General features: G+C 38.3%; 1 protein-coding gene across 2 annotated transcripts in view; it reads left to right on the forward strand.

The window, feature by feature from the left end:
- Positions 1–1,224: 1,224 nt before the first annotated feature.
- Positions 1,225–18,383, forward strand: part of PPP1R1C (protein phosphatase 1 regulatory inhibitor subunit 1C) — a 136,284-nt gene continuing 119,125 nt past the window's right edge. Inside the window, exons 1-2 of one of the 2 annotated variants that reach the window (XM_062200951.1) lie at positions 1,225–1,314; positions 2,911–2,986. In XM_062200951.1, coding sequence (XP_062056935.1) covers positions 1,225–1,314; positions 2,911–2,986 — 166 coding nt within the window. The remainder of the gene's footprint in view (positions 1,315–2,910; positions 2,987–18,383) is intronic. The other variant, XM_062200960.1, reaches the window with a different exon arrangement.

The raw sequence follows: 18,383 nt of genomic DNA on the forward strand, positions 1-18,383 counted from the left end.
GAAGGCCATTGAGCCGTGCTACTGCCTCCTCTTTGACACTGAATGATGTTGCCATCAGGTCCATGTCCCCTCCTCCCTGACCACCAGTCATATGACCGTCATCCTCTACCCGTCAGCAGATTTCTCCCTTTAGGGTTTTTCTCTGATCTTTATCCTTGCATACTTACTCACTATTGACAGCAAGACACAGTGGTGGATGCAATTAGGTTTTCACTAATGTTTTCCATTCAGCCCTGTATTCTTCAAGTTGGAGGATATAACTGGCTCCATCAAGAAAATAAAATAGAGGTCATTTCAGTCACAATGACTTCCAAGCTGTTTGCTAAATTTAGCTGTCCAATACTTTCCATTCTAATGAAAACTGTGAACTACAATTATAGAATGCTGGAACAGGATGGAAGCTTAAAGGTCATTTATCTATTGAAGGTATGGAGGCCTAGACAGCGCCTGTGATTTTCTTGAGGCCACATAGCTTGTTAATGGTGGTGCTGGAGCCTGACTTGAGATGTTCTCTGCCCCAAGGCCATACTGTGCTTACCAACCATGAATGCTCTGCCCTCTACAATCAGTCCAACCTAAACAGATCTCACAGCATAAATATAGCTGATATCGGTTGTGGCTTACCCTCCATGGCCATTCATCTATTTGGTGGCTGAACGTAAAATAGCAAAGGTGTCTGACTTATAAGTTGCTGCAAGAGAAATGAAATGATTCCATTCCCAAACCCTGCCCCCAACTCTAAAAACTTCCTGCTTGATCTTCATCAATAATGAATGGCCCATCCCTGCAATACTCAGAGGGAGCTTACATTGCACTTTTGAGCAGCCGGTGAGTTAATGTACAGTGGATAGAGCCTTTCTTTCAAATCCCAGGACAGCGGGTCCTTCAAGGCTAGCATTGCATTTTCAATTAGCTGCTGAGTGAATGCTTGGCATGTGTATTAGTGAACAGGCACACAATTAGCTTATTGTTCCTTTCTGTATTGTGCTGAGAGGATCCAAGGGACTGGTGGGGGAATAGGCAAGCCAGGCATCACTGTGGATGTTGAAGAGGGGAGTCACTCAGACCTCGGTATCTTCACTTGCCCACTCTGGAATTACAGCTACTTGTTTCAGAGCACTCTCTGTATCTTGATAGACTGCACCCGAGGAAACACATCCAGGATACTGCTTGGGGTTGGTCTTTCTGAGCTCTTCACATCTCTAACTAATTTTCATCATTGTCATGGAGCCCAATAGTCCCAAAAAGATACAATTTGCTGTGCCTTTATTCCAGAGTCAGATTGCACCAGAGGCAGCAGAGCAGGTAAGTGGAATTGGGTGGGGAACAATTCCTATATATGATAAAGTAGCACGGACTTACATTCTTATCATTAGTTGAAAAGTTCTCTTCCCCTTAAATTTTCCTAACTCTGAATTTTAGGGTATGTGAATGAAAAGTAAGTTGGTTTCTTTATGAATTTGTATTTGTATTGCTTTGGGAGAAATATTGGTTAAAACATAGCACTTTATTTAACACAAAATGAGCACCCATTAAGGAAAAATGGCTGCATTAGTAATTTAGATTTGCATCCATAAATCTTTGCTTTTGTTTGTTAAAACAGCAGGCTGAATATTTACATCAAATTTTAAAGGGTCAAAATTAGCAACATTTTTATTTTATTATTTATAAAATAAAGAGCTTTATTTAATAACAAAAACATTAATTCTAGATTATAGGTTTAACATTTTATTTAATATATTTTTCATTGTGTATACAAAGCAGTGATAGTAGGCGTATGTAACATGATAGATGGAGTTTGTAGCTATCTGTTATAATTTTAAAAACACTTTATTCAGTTATTTCAAACCGTCCTTTAATATTTGCTATATTTTTTTCCATGTATAATATTGTTTTAGGTCTGTATCACTGCTCATATTCAGATTTACTCATACTCTTGATGCAGTGGCACATTTGAAAGATCTTTTGTGGTAAACTACAACTATGGAAAGACAAAAAAGCTAAGGAATTTATGAGGATGTCGACTTAATAGATAATGTCTTAAAACCTAAGTTATCTCCAAATTCTTTCCTAAAAATTTGATATAAGTTCTTAAAATTAATTGTTGAATATGACACCCATAACTTTCTAGGATGCTTTGACAATCTGAATTAGATCTACCTAGATTCTGGTCAGATAAATACAACCTTGAACCTGTAACTGTTGAGTGGGGCATTCCTTCTATCATGGACAAACTTTCATTGCTAAATTTTACCCTCTATTTTGCTGACATATGCTTAGTGAATTTACCTATTCGATATATTAAAGAAAATCCGATTCAAAGATTCTAATCATAAATGCTCCTATGACTCTTAAAATAGCAGAAAATCTGAAAAGGATTTTAAATGAATTATATATTCTCAATTCTCATAATGTCTATATTCATTCTTAATTTGCTGATTTGTTCTAAATGTTATACTAGAAAATTAAAAAAAATTAATTGAAACTAATAATTCATACTGTTAACTTCACAATGACTCTGGCTACAAAGTTGAGGTTTCTAAGCTTCTATTCCTTCATTTGGAAATGAGGGTAATGGATCTTGAAAAGATCACCAGTAATATGGGACTCCAAGAGATCCATTAGATTTAGTAAGTCAACCCTACTCCTTCACTGATTCATTTTCAGTCGCATCATTTGATTATATGCAACTAAAAGATTTTCTGTGACATATAACTTTTAGGTCAAAGAGGGTAATACTAATATTTGTCATTTTCTACTGTCTAGCTTTTTGTTATTTTTAAATAAAATTAGTGAACACCAACTGGGTGCCCTCCAGCTGTTTGCTTTTGGGTGTTGGGAAATGATGAGGACCGGGACAGTTTTGCAAAGCTGTAGAGGAACCTAAGGCAGGGTCTGATTCTCACTGACCTTTGTTGTTTACAGATCAGGAAAAGAAGACCCACTCCAGCATCACTGGTGATTCTCAATGAGCATAACCCCCCAGGTAAAGAAACATGATGTCTTTTACACTGGTGGTACCAAGTAGAGTTGTTCAAAGAACATCAAAGAACATGTTGTTGCCTAGAAGTTTCAGTTCCAAAGTTCAGTTAGCAATACTCCAGCATATAAATATATAAAACGATCCATAACCACAATCAGAAATGAATATTATCAGAATAGTCTCAGCCAACAGCCTGGTTTTTCTCTAGGACAACACACATTGGTGATGATATGCTCTGAAATGTTTTCTTAGCATTGGTTGTTGTATGTTCAGTGTCAGTGTGGAATTTGGTTCCATGCTTATTAATGAGGTTCATGGAAAGTTGCTTAATTAGGTTTAAGTAATCAAATTACAACCCTGAAATGTTTTTATCTTTACAGAGCAGTTTTTTCCTTTATGAAAGGTGGCCCTGGGGTGGGCAATGAGCTAACGGTGTTGGCTACGGCTTTGCTGATGATGTCATCTCGGAATAATGCAATTGACAAGTAACCGGATCAATTGTCAGTGCCCATTTGAGGGCCATTCTGAGCAGTCACATCCATTTGTTGAGGTTTTATTTTCCATTTCCTGGAAAAAGTAAATCTGCATTAATATTCCTGATAAAGGACTACTCTCTGCAATATACAAACATTATTTACTTACCGAGTGGGGTGATTGCAATCTCACACTGAATGCTGCTTCTAGAAATATGAGCAGGACAGGAAAGGTCAGGGCCCAATTTGTAATCAGGTAGAGATGGTGTTGAATTTTTTGCAGGTATAGACAATAAGAGTGGACAAAAAAGGATTTCAATTATGGAAACATAATACACCTAATAGTGGTTTGTAGTGAAAGATCTGTTTTAAGGACACCAGGGTAAAGTAGCTCTTGGCCTTTTCAGATTCTTTCTAATTAGAGAAACACAGAAAAAGAACGCAAAATTCTAATGGAATATTCATCATTGAGCCCATTTACAGGAACATTTTCAGCTGATGGGAAACAAGTAAGCTAATTTAATTCTACTGAAAATAAAGGATTATAGTTTGATCATATCTATTTACTGTACTAGAGAACTTAAACACTATTTTCCAATATATTAGTTCAACAAATGCTGGTATACTTGGTTGAATAAGAGTTGAAAATGATTTGTACTCACTGTTCACAAATAAATACAAGTATATGCACTTAATTCCTAAATCTTAATTTGAGGGTAATTTTTAATATATATATTTATTTATGTGAAAGGCAGACAGAGAGAGAGAGAGAGAGGAAGAGACAAACAGCAAAGAGAGATCTTCCATCAGCTGATTCACTCTCCAAACGCCTGCAACAGCCAGGCACAGGCCAGGATGAAGGCAGGAGCTGGAAACTCATTGCAGGTCTCTCATGTGGGTGTGGAGACCTAATCACTTGATACATACCTGCTGCCTCCAAGGGTGCATCTTAGTAGAAATCTGGAGATAGGAGTGGAGCCAAGACTCAAACCCAGGTACTCTAATATGAGCTGCAGGCATTCCAAGTGATAACTGTGAGACTAAAAGGCCACCCTTAGAAGTAATTTTCCATAATAGATTTGCTTACAAAGGCAGATAAGCCACAATGGCCCAGACCTTTCCTCTCTATCCAGCCTTGACAAGTGCAGCCCAACTTGACTTCTTGGTGTACTTCAGCTCACAAGAGAGCAGCTTTCAGAGTGGTGTAGGCATTATTACCGTTTTAATGGAGTGAAAAAAGGTTAACTGATCTTTGTGGCTCTCATTTGAACCCCCAAAATCATAACTATTGTTTCTTGAGTGCTAAATACATGTCCTTTTGCAGACAAGGAAAATGTGTATCAGAAAAGTGAGAGTTTTTTTTTTTTATTAAACTTTTATTTAATGAATATAAATTTCCAAAGTACAGCTTATGGGTTACAATGGCTTCCCCCTCCCAAAACTTCCCTCCCACCCACAACCCTCCCCTTTCCCGCTCCCTCTCCCCTTCCAATCACATCATGATTCATTTTCAATTCTCTTTATATACAAAAGATCAGTTTAGTATATATTAGGTAACGATTTCAACAGTTTGCCCCCATATGGCAACACAAAGTGAAAAAAAAATACTGTTGAAATACTAGTTATAGCATTAAATAAGAGTGTACAGTACATTAAAGGCAGAGATCCTACATAATATTTTTTTTAAAAATTAATTAATTTTCTATGCCGTTTCCAATTTAACACCAGGTTTTTTTTTTTTTCATTTCCAATTATCTTTATATACAGAAGATCGATTCAGTATATAATTAGTAAAGATCTCATCAGTTTGTACCCACGCAGAAACACAAAGTGTAAAAATACTGTTTCAGTACTAGTTATAGCATCACTGAAAAGTGAGAGATTTTGGAGATGTTGTTCCACCAGGTGTGACAGATTCCCAAGACAAACTCAGATGGTTCTGATTCTAAAGTGCATTTGCAAGAGCCTAACACTGGCCTTGAAAATTTTGTCTTGCATTGTATGGTAAAGGCTCTGTCAACAGAACTAGACATTCAGGCTGTATAAACAAGCAAATTCAATTTTCATATAACTGTTAGCTTAGTAGATTAGGAATTATATTTAAATATCCTGGAAACTACATTTAGTTTTTCTCTAGAAAACCTTTTCTTGCCAGGCCTCCTGATTCTTCAATGACACTGCCCTGTTTCTCTAAATGCCCTTGTCCTTCTCTGTGTTTAGAATCACCATCTGGGAAAAATGTTAGAAGTCAGTAAGATCGTACAGATGAGCTTCCTGAATCTTACTCTCCTTTTTAGAAACCAATTTACTAGGGACTGATCAGCCTTGGCTGTGGATTCAGCACTTGTATCCATTTGTATGGAACTGGAGATTTTGGAGTATTGATGGGTTCTTGCATAGAACTCCTGAAAGCTTATAGTTTTCCCAGTAAAAACAGTTTAGCACTGTTGTTACCTGGGGAGTAACTCCAAAAACTTAGACAAACAAACAGCACAAAACAACACCAAATCAAATGACACTAATCTTCATTAATGATGTGGTCTTGAATAAGGGACAGTTCCCAGGTTTATTTTCTCATCTATAAAATAGGGATTGTAGTGACTATTCTTCATAGCCCACAGGCTTGGTTCAGTTATCAAAAGAGCAAAAACATACTTCAAAAATTGTCAAGTGCAGCCCAATTTAAGTGTCATTAACTGATATATTTTGGAATATAACTATTGCGTATGATGCTTAAAAGGTAAAATATACTAAAACAAGAACAGAATCTTCATAATCTGTACAGAACACTTCTGTTCTATACAACAATTCTTTATGTTTCAAACATAAACACTCTTTATCAAGCCAAGTAATGGCAGCAATAACAATAAAGAAACCCCTCGTAACTGCTAAAGGATGCTTCTAAAAGAACTGTTTCTTCTGCCTCTCAAAAGCAATGTATTCTTTGGCAAGTAAAACTTTCATGCAGCTTTGAATTCTGATAAAATTTTAAAAATCTATTTAATTCACGGGAATTGCCCAAGGAATAATTGGGTTTTCTTGGAATCACCTATCATTCAGGCTGTTCAAAATTCAAATCTCTGAAATTTCCTATTATCAATTAATAAAGCAATGAAAATTTAATTTTCCATTAAGGAAATATAATTAACAAACTCTTCCAATGCATAGGATTATGCCAGTGTGGTATAATTATTGTAAGTGAATTAGACCTAGCTTGCTATTTTTTTTTAACATTTTCCAGAGTTTGCAGAAAGTCAATTATAAAAGAGCATTTAAAAGAATGATTTAATTTTAGATTTAGATATATATTCACATTTGGCTTGCATTTGGTGGAGGGAAAATAGAAGTTTCATCATATCAATAGATATTTTTCTGTTTGTGGGCTAGTTCATCTATGTAGCATAGATGAGGTAGCACTTCACTGGTTGGATTCCTAAGGCACACAATGTCTCATCAGTCACTTTCAAATGAATGACTTAGAATTTGCTGCAGTAGAAATCCTAAGAGACAGATATATCACCTGTTAAAGCTGATAAGGCTATATCCCCCTGTGGCATGGATTAGCAAATCAGTTTAACTCAATGGGAAATGAGACTAAAAGAAATCTTAATTGAAGGCTTTAGGCCTGGAAAACTTAATAGCAAAGGCTGTGTCTTGATGGCACAAAGGGCAGAAAATATACATTTATTCTCAGAAATAACTCTGAACATCTAGGTGGTAGCAAAAAGATACTGCGAGCCTGAGGCATAGGTGTAGGAAATCACCAAAGACAAATTTTATTTTTTTGAAACATTTTTTTGGAGCTACCATGTGAATATTCTTCGTAGAAAACTGCTTCTCTTTGTGTGTCTTTAGTTCCTTTTCTGATTAAGGGCCTATTTATGATAAACTCTGAAGCTATCAGTAATTTTTTAATTTTTTAAGGAATACAAATTTCATCAGTATAACTTTAGGAAATAGTTATTCTTGTCACCATACATGCCCTCCCACCCATACTTCCACCCTTCCTCCTCCTCCCTCTCCCCTTGCCAGTCCCACTGTCCATTAAGATTCCTTTTCAATTAACTTTGTACACAGAAGACCAACTCTATACTAAGTAAAGATGTCAATAATTTGCAAATGCACACACACAAACACAAAAAACTGCTTGAGAACAAGTTTTACAGTTAACTCTCATAATACAGCTCATCGAGGACAGAGGTCCTGCATGGGGAGTTAGTGCACAGTGACTCTTGTTAACTGAACACTTTACATCCTTATGTATGATGTCAGTGATCACCCACAACTCTGGAAATGAACAGCCTGGGCTATGGAAGCCTTTTGGGTCCACAAACTCTATCAGCAATTGGACAAAGCCATAAGCAAAGTGGAAGTTCTCTCCTCCCTTCGAGAAAAGTACATCTTTCTTTGATGGCCACTTCTTTCCACTGGGTCTAACTCACAGAGATCCTTCACAAAGAACATTTTTTGCCATAGTATCTTGGCTTTCCATGCCTGAAATGCTCTCACGGGCTTTTCAGCCAGACCAGGAAGCCTTAAGGGTTGATTATGAGGTCAGAGTGTTACTTAAAGCAATTGTCATTCTATTAGTCTGCTCTGTGGACTGCTTCCCAATAAGCTATCAGTAGATTTTTGTATGATGTGGTGTGCTATTTGTGTTTACTTTTGTATAATCTGTAGTTAATTAGTTGGCTCCATTTTTTTTTTAAAATTTAGAGGGATAACTTCACATAAATCCTGTGAACGTAGAAATAAACAGCAAAGCTATTTTTTTTTATTTATTCTATCACATTTATAGATTTGCTTAAACACCATGACCCTTCAAAAAGCTTATGGAAAAATGGGGTTGAAAGGTAAGTTTAGGGGTGAGTGTTAGGCCCAGCAATCAAGACACCAGTTAAGAAGCTTGTGTCCCATATTAGTACCTTTGAGTTCTGGCTCCAGCTCCTGATTCCAGCTAATGTGGACCTGTGATTGTGGACCCTGGAATCCAGTGCTGATGTCCTCAGTTACTGGCTTCCTGCCATACACATGCAAGATCTGGGCTGAGTTCCTGGCTCCCTGCTTTGGCCTAGTCCTGTCTTGGCTGTTATGGGCATCTGGGGTGTGAACCACTGGATTGAAGATCTCTTTCTGTCTCTGTTTGCCTCCCTCTCTCTGCCTCTCAAATTATTTTTAAAAGTTAAGTTTATTCAGCACAAAATAAAGTAAAAAAAAAAAAACCACTTTCTTCATAAATAGGCATTTCCCTTGAACTTCTGAAGACTGCTTGGACTTGTCTTTATGAGACAAGTTTTGTGAGACAAAAGTTTATGACTTTGTGAGACAAGACTTCATGAGCAGAATGTGTATTAGACTACCAGTATTAAAAACATAATAAAAATGGAAAAGAATTGCAGAAACTACTTAGTGTGAACACACATCTTCATGGAATATACACAGAAACCCAATCCAAATTCCTGAGATTGTCCCATTTTTCTATCCCTCAGAGGATAATCAATCCATAATTGCCCCTTATTTTCAATTCCAGGTCTGAGAGTTTTACAGGTTAGAAAATATGGTTTCTCATAATGAACTTCAGTATGATTTCCCAAAGTTATACTAAAATAGCTTTGTTGTATTCAATAAAAAAATCATTTTTTCACCTTTTGAAATGCACAAAATAATTAGTTATCATTTTTGTTCCTGAATTGAATATACTGTGAGGAACTTAATGAACTCTATCAAATTTTTCCCTATCTCTCTCTGATTTTGGAGGCCAGAACCAAACATAGTCTTCCAGTAAAAAGCCTGTCTAACCCAGGCCTCTTGAATATTAAAGTTTGTGGCATCTGTTCTTTTCCACTTACTGTTAGGCAGAAACAATATGGTAACAATTATATTTAATGGACCTGCTGCCTATTAAACATGAGTGAACAGTAAGAAGCTTGAGCTAAGTGAAAATTTGGGTAAGTACCCAGGACTATTTGGCAGCTTATCAATGCTTGTTGTACCATCTAAAAAGTGACACCACAAACATGAAGTGAAATGTATTTGGAGATATTTATTGAATTTCCTTATCACCATCAAATTTAGGAGAAATTAAGTTCTCTTTGAGCCTTAAGCTTTAAATATCTTAGATACTAGGAATAAAAAGAAAATTATATTTTCATATGACTCAGGACCCTAGAACTATTTTGCATGAAGCATTTGAGATATATGAATTAAATAACAAACTCTCTCATGAGTCATGATATTCTTTCCAGTTAGAGGAGAAAACTGGGGTTTCAGTTCCTTGAGCTATTCAGCTCCATGGAAAGCTGAAAGAGAAGTCGCAGTCTATTCTACATGTAGTCTTTAACTTTCTAAATGATCCAAGCATTTCAGGACTCTAAAATTAAGTTAACCAATGAGATTTCGAAGGACATGGATTTGTAATCCTAAAACGTTGGATCATAGCTAGAAAATAATTTTGAACTCACAGGGAGGTGTTAAAAAAAATGGACTTCTAGAGGTATCAGTTTTCTCCTCACTCAAAAATCAACAGTTTTTGTAGGGTTACCAAAACGCATATGGGGATTTATTTCCTTTGTTGAGGCATTCATATGCACATGTCTTTTTTTTTTTTTTGACAGGTAGAGTTATAGACAGTGAGAAAGAGAGACAGAGAGAAAGGTCTTCCTTCTGTTGGTTCACTCTCCAAATGGCCGCTATGGCTGGAGCTGCGCTGATCCAAAGCCAGGAGCCAGGTGCTTCTCCCTTGTCTCCCATGCAGGTGCGGGGACCCAAGCACTTGGGCCATCCTCCACTGCTTTCCCAGGCCACAGCAGAGAGCTGGACTGGAAGAGGAGCAACCGGGACTAGAAGCCAGTGCCCATATGGGATGCTGGCACCGCAGGTGGAGGATTAACCAAGTGAGCCACAGTGCCAGCCCGGCATACACATGCATTTTCATGGATACTCTTTGTTTTATGGAAGAAATGATTGTGGGGTCAGTGATGTTGCATAGCCGGTAAAGCCGCCGCCTGCAGTGCTGGCATCCCATATGGGCACTGGTTTGAGTCCCGACTGCTCCACTTCCGATCCAGCTCTCTGCTATGGCCTGGAAAAGCAGTAGAAGATGGCCCAAGTCCTTGAGTCCCTGCATCCACATGAGAGACCTGGAGGAAGCTCCTGGCTCCTGGCTTTGGATTGGTGCAGCTCGGGAGTGAACCAGTGGATGGAAGACCTCTCTCTCTCTCTCTCTCTCTCTCTCTCTCTCTCTCTCTCTGCTTCTCCTTCTCTCACTGTATAACTCTGACTTTCAAACAAATAAATACATATTTATAAAAAAGAAATAAAGAAATGATTGTGGGATTGAGAGACATTGGACACCCTAAATGGAAGCTCCAGGGTTGACTGGGACTCTTAAGAACATCTGAGACTATTTGGATCCAGACCGGGGTATGCCAATCACCCACAAGCATTTCAAATGTATTAAATCAAAACTGTACAGCCATATAGTCCCTACAGTTATGTTGTAATGTGGTTGGAATTTATTTTAACCCACAGTGTTTTTTTTTTCCTTTTTAGTATTAATGACGATGCAAAACAAAAATAAGTCTAATGTGTGAAGAGCATTTGAGAGTTTTTGGGTATTGATTTCTAAAGATTTTTAAAGATTTATTTATTTATTCAAAAGTCAGAGTTACACAGAGAGAGGAGAGGCAGACAGAGAGAGAGAGAGAGAGGTCTTCCATCCGCTGGTTCACTCCCCTATTGGCTGCAACGGCTGGAGCTGGAGCTGCGCCGATCTGAAGCCAGGAGCCAGAAGCTTCTTCCGGGTCTCCCATGTGGGTGCAGGGGTCCAAGCACTTAGGCCATCTTCTACTGCTATCCCAGGCCATAGCAGAGAGCTGGCTCGGAAGTGGAACAGCCAGGGCTAGAATCCGTGCCCATTTGGGATGCTGGCGCTTCAGGCCAGGGCGTTAACCCGTTGCACCACAGCACCGGCCCCTTTCTCAGCACTTACTTCTGTGAGTTATAGAATGCCAAGTCATGTAGAATGATTTAAAGGCAAGTGACACGTCTGGCTTCTAGTGCTTCATGAGCTATAATTGATTGACTTATTTTCCCATAACTGTTCAGTCTGTGCAGCCAAACAGCCCAATCAATTGGAACAATTGTGAGCCAAAGACGAGTTTCCAATTTTTTACTAATGCCAAGTTTGCTGTACTATATGTATTTATATGAATTTTTTAAAAACCAGAAATAACTTTGTGAAATATGGCAGAATGATGGTAAGGTCAATTCACTTCATCTTTCTTGACCTCTGTTTTCCTACCTGTAAGTGATAAAATTGATGAAAATATTGCTAACATATGTTTCATGATATAGAAAGGCACTGGTTTTGGAGTAGGCTCTGCATTTGAATACCAGATTTGCCAGTCACTGGTAGATGATATTGGATATCTACTTAATTTCTATGGATTTGATTTCTTCCTTTTTAAAACTAAAATAAAAAAAAAAAATTGGGGCCTGCACTGTGGCTTAGTGGGTAAAGCTGTTGCCTGCAGCACTAGCATCCCATATGGGTGCCAATTCAAATCCAGGCTGCTCCATTTCCAATCTAGCTCTCTACTATGGCTTAGAAAAGCAGTGGAAGATGGCCTAAGTCCTTGAGCCCCTGTACCCACATAGGAGATCCGGAGGAAGCTCCTGGTTCCTGGCTTTGGATTGGCCCAGCTCCGGCCGTTGCAGCCATTTGGGGAGTGACCCAGTGGATGGAAGACCTTTCTCTCTCTCTTTCTCTCTCTCTCCCCCTCTCCCTGCCTCTGTCTCTGCCTCTCTGCAACTCTGCCTCTCAAATAAATAAATCTTCAAAAATTTTTTCTACTCTATTTTAGAGATATATATTGAGATATGAGAAAATGCTTAGCACAGTGTCTACTACCAAACTACTGGAGACAGATGATCCCCCTTCCATCACTATGTTCATGCTAACATAAACTTGAGTTCTCCCCAAAGCTGCATTTTTTATTCAAAGATGGACTAGCTCTTTTCCAGTCCTGATCATGTCGAGCAGTGGTAAATGGAATCGTGAACAAATAAGAGTACCTGATAAAACAAAGATGTAAAATACCTCCTAACACATCGGGAGAAAAGCACACAGTGGTGGAATTGTTCTATATCTCATACTATGGTATTGTTCCAAATCAGCATGGCTAGTTTGCAAGTATAATTTCATGGAATATGAATCTTTGAGAATCTTCTTTAAAATAAGCTTGTTACTGATGTCCATAAAGTTATGAGAAACTTTTTTAAAGATTTATTTGAGATGCAGGGTTACAGAGAGAGAAAGAGCCACACAGAGAGATCTTACATTCACTGGTTCACTTCCCAAATTATCACAATAGCCAGGGCTGTGCCAGACTGAAGCCAGGAGCCTGGAACTTCTTTCAGGTCTCCCACATGGGAAGGGGCCAAGCATGTGGGTCATCTGCTGCTTTCCCAGGTGCACTAGCAGAGTTCTGGATTGGAAATGGAGCAAACAGGTCTTGAACCGGCACCCTATGGGACGCCCGTCTGTCTCACAGGCAGCGGTTTTATCCACTACGCCACAATACTGACCCCTCAAAAAAACTTTTGTAAGAAGTAGACATATTTGTGTCATACATGGGTTTCATCAAAAATGAAATTTATATTCTAATAGTATATAGAAAGAAAGAAGGTGGAATAATCAGTATAAAAATTTTAAATATGCCCATCAAAACTCCAGTGGCTTTTGATTCTACTTCATTTTCTCTCTCTCCTTTCATATGTAAATCCTGTGCTATAGTCTAGCTAATATTTTTTTCTTTGCTTCTCCTATGTCAACTTTTAGGACTGGATTTGGTCTAGACTGGCTTATTTACACAAATCAGTCACTACCTTTTCCATCAATTATTCTTATTTAAAATGCAGCACAAGGCTCCCTAAATCTCAAAAGCTCTCCCTTACTAATATGAGTCAATATCTGGTTGTGTTATTTTAATACTTTCCTCCCTATATCTACTCTTTCAGCTGTTTATTGGTTTATAATAATATGCTCAATTGAATTCAGTAAATATTTATTGAGTCCTTAATCTAAATCCTACAGGGACATGTGATTTGGGTAACAAATAATTATGAATCTAGATGGATCTGAATGAATTTGTAAAAATACAAATCCCAACTACTGAAACTAGGGTAAAATTAATTCTGGCCAAGGCATTGAGGCACGTATTGATTATACTGACTATTCTATAAAACATTTGTATGACTTATTTTAGGGGGCCGGCGTCGTGGCTCACTTGGTTACTCCTCCACCTGTGGCGCTGGCATCCCATATGGGTACTGGTTCTAGTCCCGGTTGCTCCTCTTCCAGTCCAGCTCTCTGCTGTGGCCCAGGAGGGCAGTGGAGGATGGCCCAAGTGCTTGGGCCCCTGCACCCGTGTCAGATACCAGGAAGAAGCACCTGGCTCCTGGCTTCGGATCAGTGCAGTGCCGGACGTAGTGGCCATTTGGGGGGTGAACCAATGGAAGGAATACCTTTCTCTCTGTCTCTTTCTCTCACTGTCTGTAACTCTGCCTGTTAAATAAAAAAAATTTTAAAAATGACTTATTTCAGTTTTTTAGCTTTAAGCTTTTAAAGATTAGAATCAGCTAAAATTCTTATATTTATTTCAAAGGGTGAGTAGAGTAGATATTAAACACCCATGAGCTATAAAATTTAATTTAATAAAAAAATTTCAGATCCAATATAAATCTGTCAAACTATTTTGACACCTATTATGATTAAGACATGGTGTTAGCTCTTCTAAGAGACAGAATAGTCATCATCCCTACTCTCACTGAGAAACTTACCTGAGACATTTTCATAATCTGACACACGTAAATTGATAGTGAAATCAATGGAATATGAAAAAACTACAAAGTATATTTCAGTTCAGTACAGCAATGCCTGCCAGAGGGGCAGGCACTGTGGCATAATGAGTAAAGCCACCGCCTGTGATGCTCGTATCCCATATGGGTGCTGGTTTGACTCCTGCTTGTTCCACTTCTCATCTAGCTCCCTGATAATGTGCTTGGGAAAGCAGCAGAGGCTAGCCCATGTCTTTGATACCTGCACCTTTGTGAGAGACCCAGAAGAAGCTCCTGGCTCCTGAGTTCAGTCTGGTGCAGCCCTGGCCATTGCAGCCATTTGAGGAGTGAACCAGTGGATGGAAGATTTCTCTGTCTCTGTCTCTCTCTCTCTCTCTCTCTCTGTAATCTGCCTTTCAAATAAATGAAATACATCTAAAAACCAAAAGAAAAAAAAAAAAGAAATGTCTGCCAAAGGACTTTTGAGGGATCAGATTACATAAAGTAGTACAGTCCACAGATGCTATGTAGATTGAGAAGGCAGACATGGTATACTTTACTGGGAAGAAGCTTATACTCATTTAGGCCTACATATGAATCTCAGAGGGCTACGTACCACCTGAAGTATCCTAGGAAGGTGGCTCCTCCTAAGGCCCGGTAAGTGAGGAAGCCAGCCTTATGTGGTTACAAAATGCGTGATACCTTCCGCATCACCATATTTACTATATATAGAATATATAGCATCACCATACTTTACCATATATAGAATACATATTTACTCATGAGAAAGAAGGGTAGACTGAGTCCATTGAACAAATAGATGCATATTTTTGTGTCAATAATAGCTACAGCAATCATCACTGTCAACTGCCCTTAGTAGCTTAACTGCACATTTTCTTAAAAAAAAAAAAGATATAAAAAATCAATCCTTCTCTTTAAAAATATTTTTTTGAGAGAGATAGAGAGATATCGAGTGAGATCTTATCTGTTGGGGTCACTCTCCAAATTCCAGTATTTGGGAACTCAGTCCAGGTCTCCTAAGTGCCTGAACGTGATCCCACTACTTGAGCCATGTCTTGCTGCTTCCCAGGGTCTGCATTAGTAGAAACTGGAATCAAGGGCAGAGCCAAGACTTGAAACCAGGCCGTTCATTTTGGGACACAGACATTCGAACTGCTAGGCCAAAGTCCTAGCAGGCCAACTCTGCCAACAGCTTTCTAAATTCCTTCTACTCCCTGGTCAAATTCAATGAAACAGTAGTGGACTTCTAACAATAGATTTATTTATTTATTTGTTTGAAAGGCAGAGTTCAGAGAGAGAGAGGCAGAGGCAGAGAGAGAAAGGTCTTCCATTTGCTGGTTCATCCTCTAATTGGCTGCAATGGCCAAAGCTGCACCGACCTGAAGCCAGAACCCAGGAGCCAGGAGCATCTTCCGGGTCTCCCACATGGGTGCAAGTGCTCGGGCCATCTTCTACTGCTATCCGAGGTCATAGCAGAGAGCTGGATTGGAAGTGGAGCAGCCGAGCCCTAAACCGGTGCCCATATGGGATGCTGGCCCTTCAGGTGGCAGCTTTACCCGCTATGCCTCAGTGCCGGCCCCTGTAAATGTCCTTGTTTTGAGATTTCTCAGGAGCAAGCCTTCAAGTCTTGAAATTTTCTATCATTCACGCCTTTCCTACATCCTCCCTCTGTCCCCCTCATTTCCTGGGCATGGCTTCCATAAACTAGAGATCCAATTCTGCTCTCAACAATTCCAGACAAAGTTTAGTAGCAGAATTTACTAGGGGATTCAATTAAAAACTTCCTGGGCAGGTGAAATAGATGAATGCTGTGCCCCTGAATAGGGTAGCAGGGTTGTGATGAAGACTGCAGTCTGCTTAGAGAATGCACGCTCCACGCAAGCTCTTCAAACTAAATAGAGAAACCTATGAGGAATTTTTAAACAACAAAGCACTCTAAGAGATGGGTTTATTTCCATACTACCTGACATCTTATCTTTTGAAGTTCCTGCTGACTTCTAAAACAAAAGTGCTCTAAAGGCATAACACATTGTCTTGACACCTTAGAAAAAATCACCTGCCAGGGACTCAGGAGGGACCAGAGAAAGGCTGTTAGACACATGAGACATATCCTTGAAGAAAATAGCCCCTCTGTGAAGATTAGTGAACCTCAAATCACCTCTCCGCTTCTTCACTGTGTATTGTCTCTGCTGTCTCCATACTCTGCCATTTTCAGATTGTTGCTAGCATTCCAAGGGTTCCCAGCACATGTTGGGATATGTTATATCAATATCCCCGTGTCTCCTCTGTTATGTGTAGAATATTGTCTTTTATTTAGCTCAATGACTTTATCACTTGGAATAATTTGTTATAATGACAACTAGGGTGCTTAGCAAAGCTATTTGTAAAGAAAATTGCCAAAAGCTGAACCATTAAAGGTAGATATATTGACAGTCTGGTTAGAATGCAATTACAATTTAACCTTGACAATGATGCTGAGGAAAAAGGACCATGTGAACTGAGTCAGAGATTTTATAATCTGTCTTCCAGTTTAAAAACTCTCTAGGGGCAATTGTCCATCATTATGTGAAGCAATTTTCAGAATTACATTTATATGTATAAATACACATTGACCTGCTTATAAAAATATAACTGAATGCATAAAATGGAAAATAAGAACAGTTACTTTGAAATTCAATTTTTAGAATAATTTGTCTCAATGATGCCTTTTTCCTTGTCTGATGATGGAGAGATTATTAGATAATATATACACAGATATCTATGTGCACAGACACATCCACACATGCACACAAACATCTGATACCCAATTCTGCTCATATGTAAAAAAAAAACACATGGCTATTTATACACATAACACAGGCTATATCTGCTTAGTGATCTGATATACAAAGAGGCCAACTCCTAGCAATGTGTAGAAAACCTTTGTAAATTCAGGTTTTACATGGAATAAATAATTATTTTAGTTTCCAGCCCTTTGAATTCAAAATCAGTAAGTTAACAACTAATCACTTTATTTGAAAAACATTGAATAAAAAACATTGAAATTACTGACATAATTTCAAATAGTGATATTTATTAAATTATTTTTCTAAAATATAGGAGAAATGTTCTTAATATGAATTGTATTTTTGAATATTTATACTGTTTTAGAATTATCCTCTCAGTTGAGTAGGTTTCTTGTGCCTGTTTTTATGATTTGTGGACATAAGGGGAAGTAATTAGATATAGAAAGTGAGCTCTTCCTGCTACCACTTGAAAGTCAGTGTCTAACTAAAAATATAGCATCCATCTTTGCAAATAAATTTTCAACTCTCAACATGAGCATTTCTATTATCATATCCTTTTTCTTCTAACCTGAACCATATAACCTAATTACCACTGGGTCCTCTTTTCTCCCCTGCCTCCTGAATATAGCATTGTCTTTTCTGCTGACTATTCTACAGTTTGAACCTATCCCTGCATATTTTTATGGCTTCTCCTCAGACTATAACAGTTATTGTTGTAAATATGTAAGATCACATGGTAATGTCCACATTATTTGACTTGACTTTAACACCGGGAGGTGATTTTGTATGGTGGTAAGAGCCCTAGCTTTAGAATTTAGTGACCATGGATTTAAATCACATATTATGTTAATCTCTGAGTCCTTCCCCTTCTATTAAAGCACATTACATTAAGCAACTGTGGGGTTTATCATGTGACTGGAATCACTTGAGATGATAGATGCTAGCAGCACTATTGACACTAGACTTGTTCTTCATTCCCTATTGACACTAGACTTGTTCTTCATTCCCTATTGTAGTTAGTGGGAGAGACTCTTGGCAGACATAAATAAACAATAGGTGGTTGACTATAGCAGCTGCTCATAACTGATTTGTCATAAGCTCTAATTTACGCCCTATGATTTACCCATCCTAGCTTTAATAAGCTAGAATAATACACATAGGGTCATCTATGAAGAGCTCATATATTTCATTATAAACACTAATTTCACTTTTTCTTTCAAATGAGTTAGCCATTTCCTCCACAGTCTATAGAACCTTCAGTACAGAAGTGGTCCACTATTG

The sequence above is a fragment of the Lepus europaeus genome, chromosome 1 (genome assembly GCF_033115175.1).
Source record: "Lepus europaeus isolate LE1 chromosome 1, mLepTim1.pri, whole genome shotgun sequence".
In the NCBI taxonomy this organism is placed as follows: Eukaryota; Metazoa; Chordata; class Mammalia; order Lagomorpha; family Leporidae; genus Lepus; species Lepus europaeus.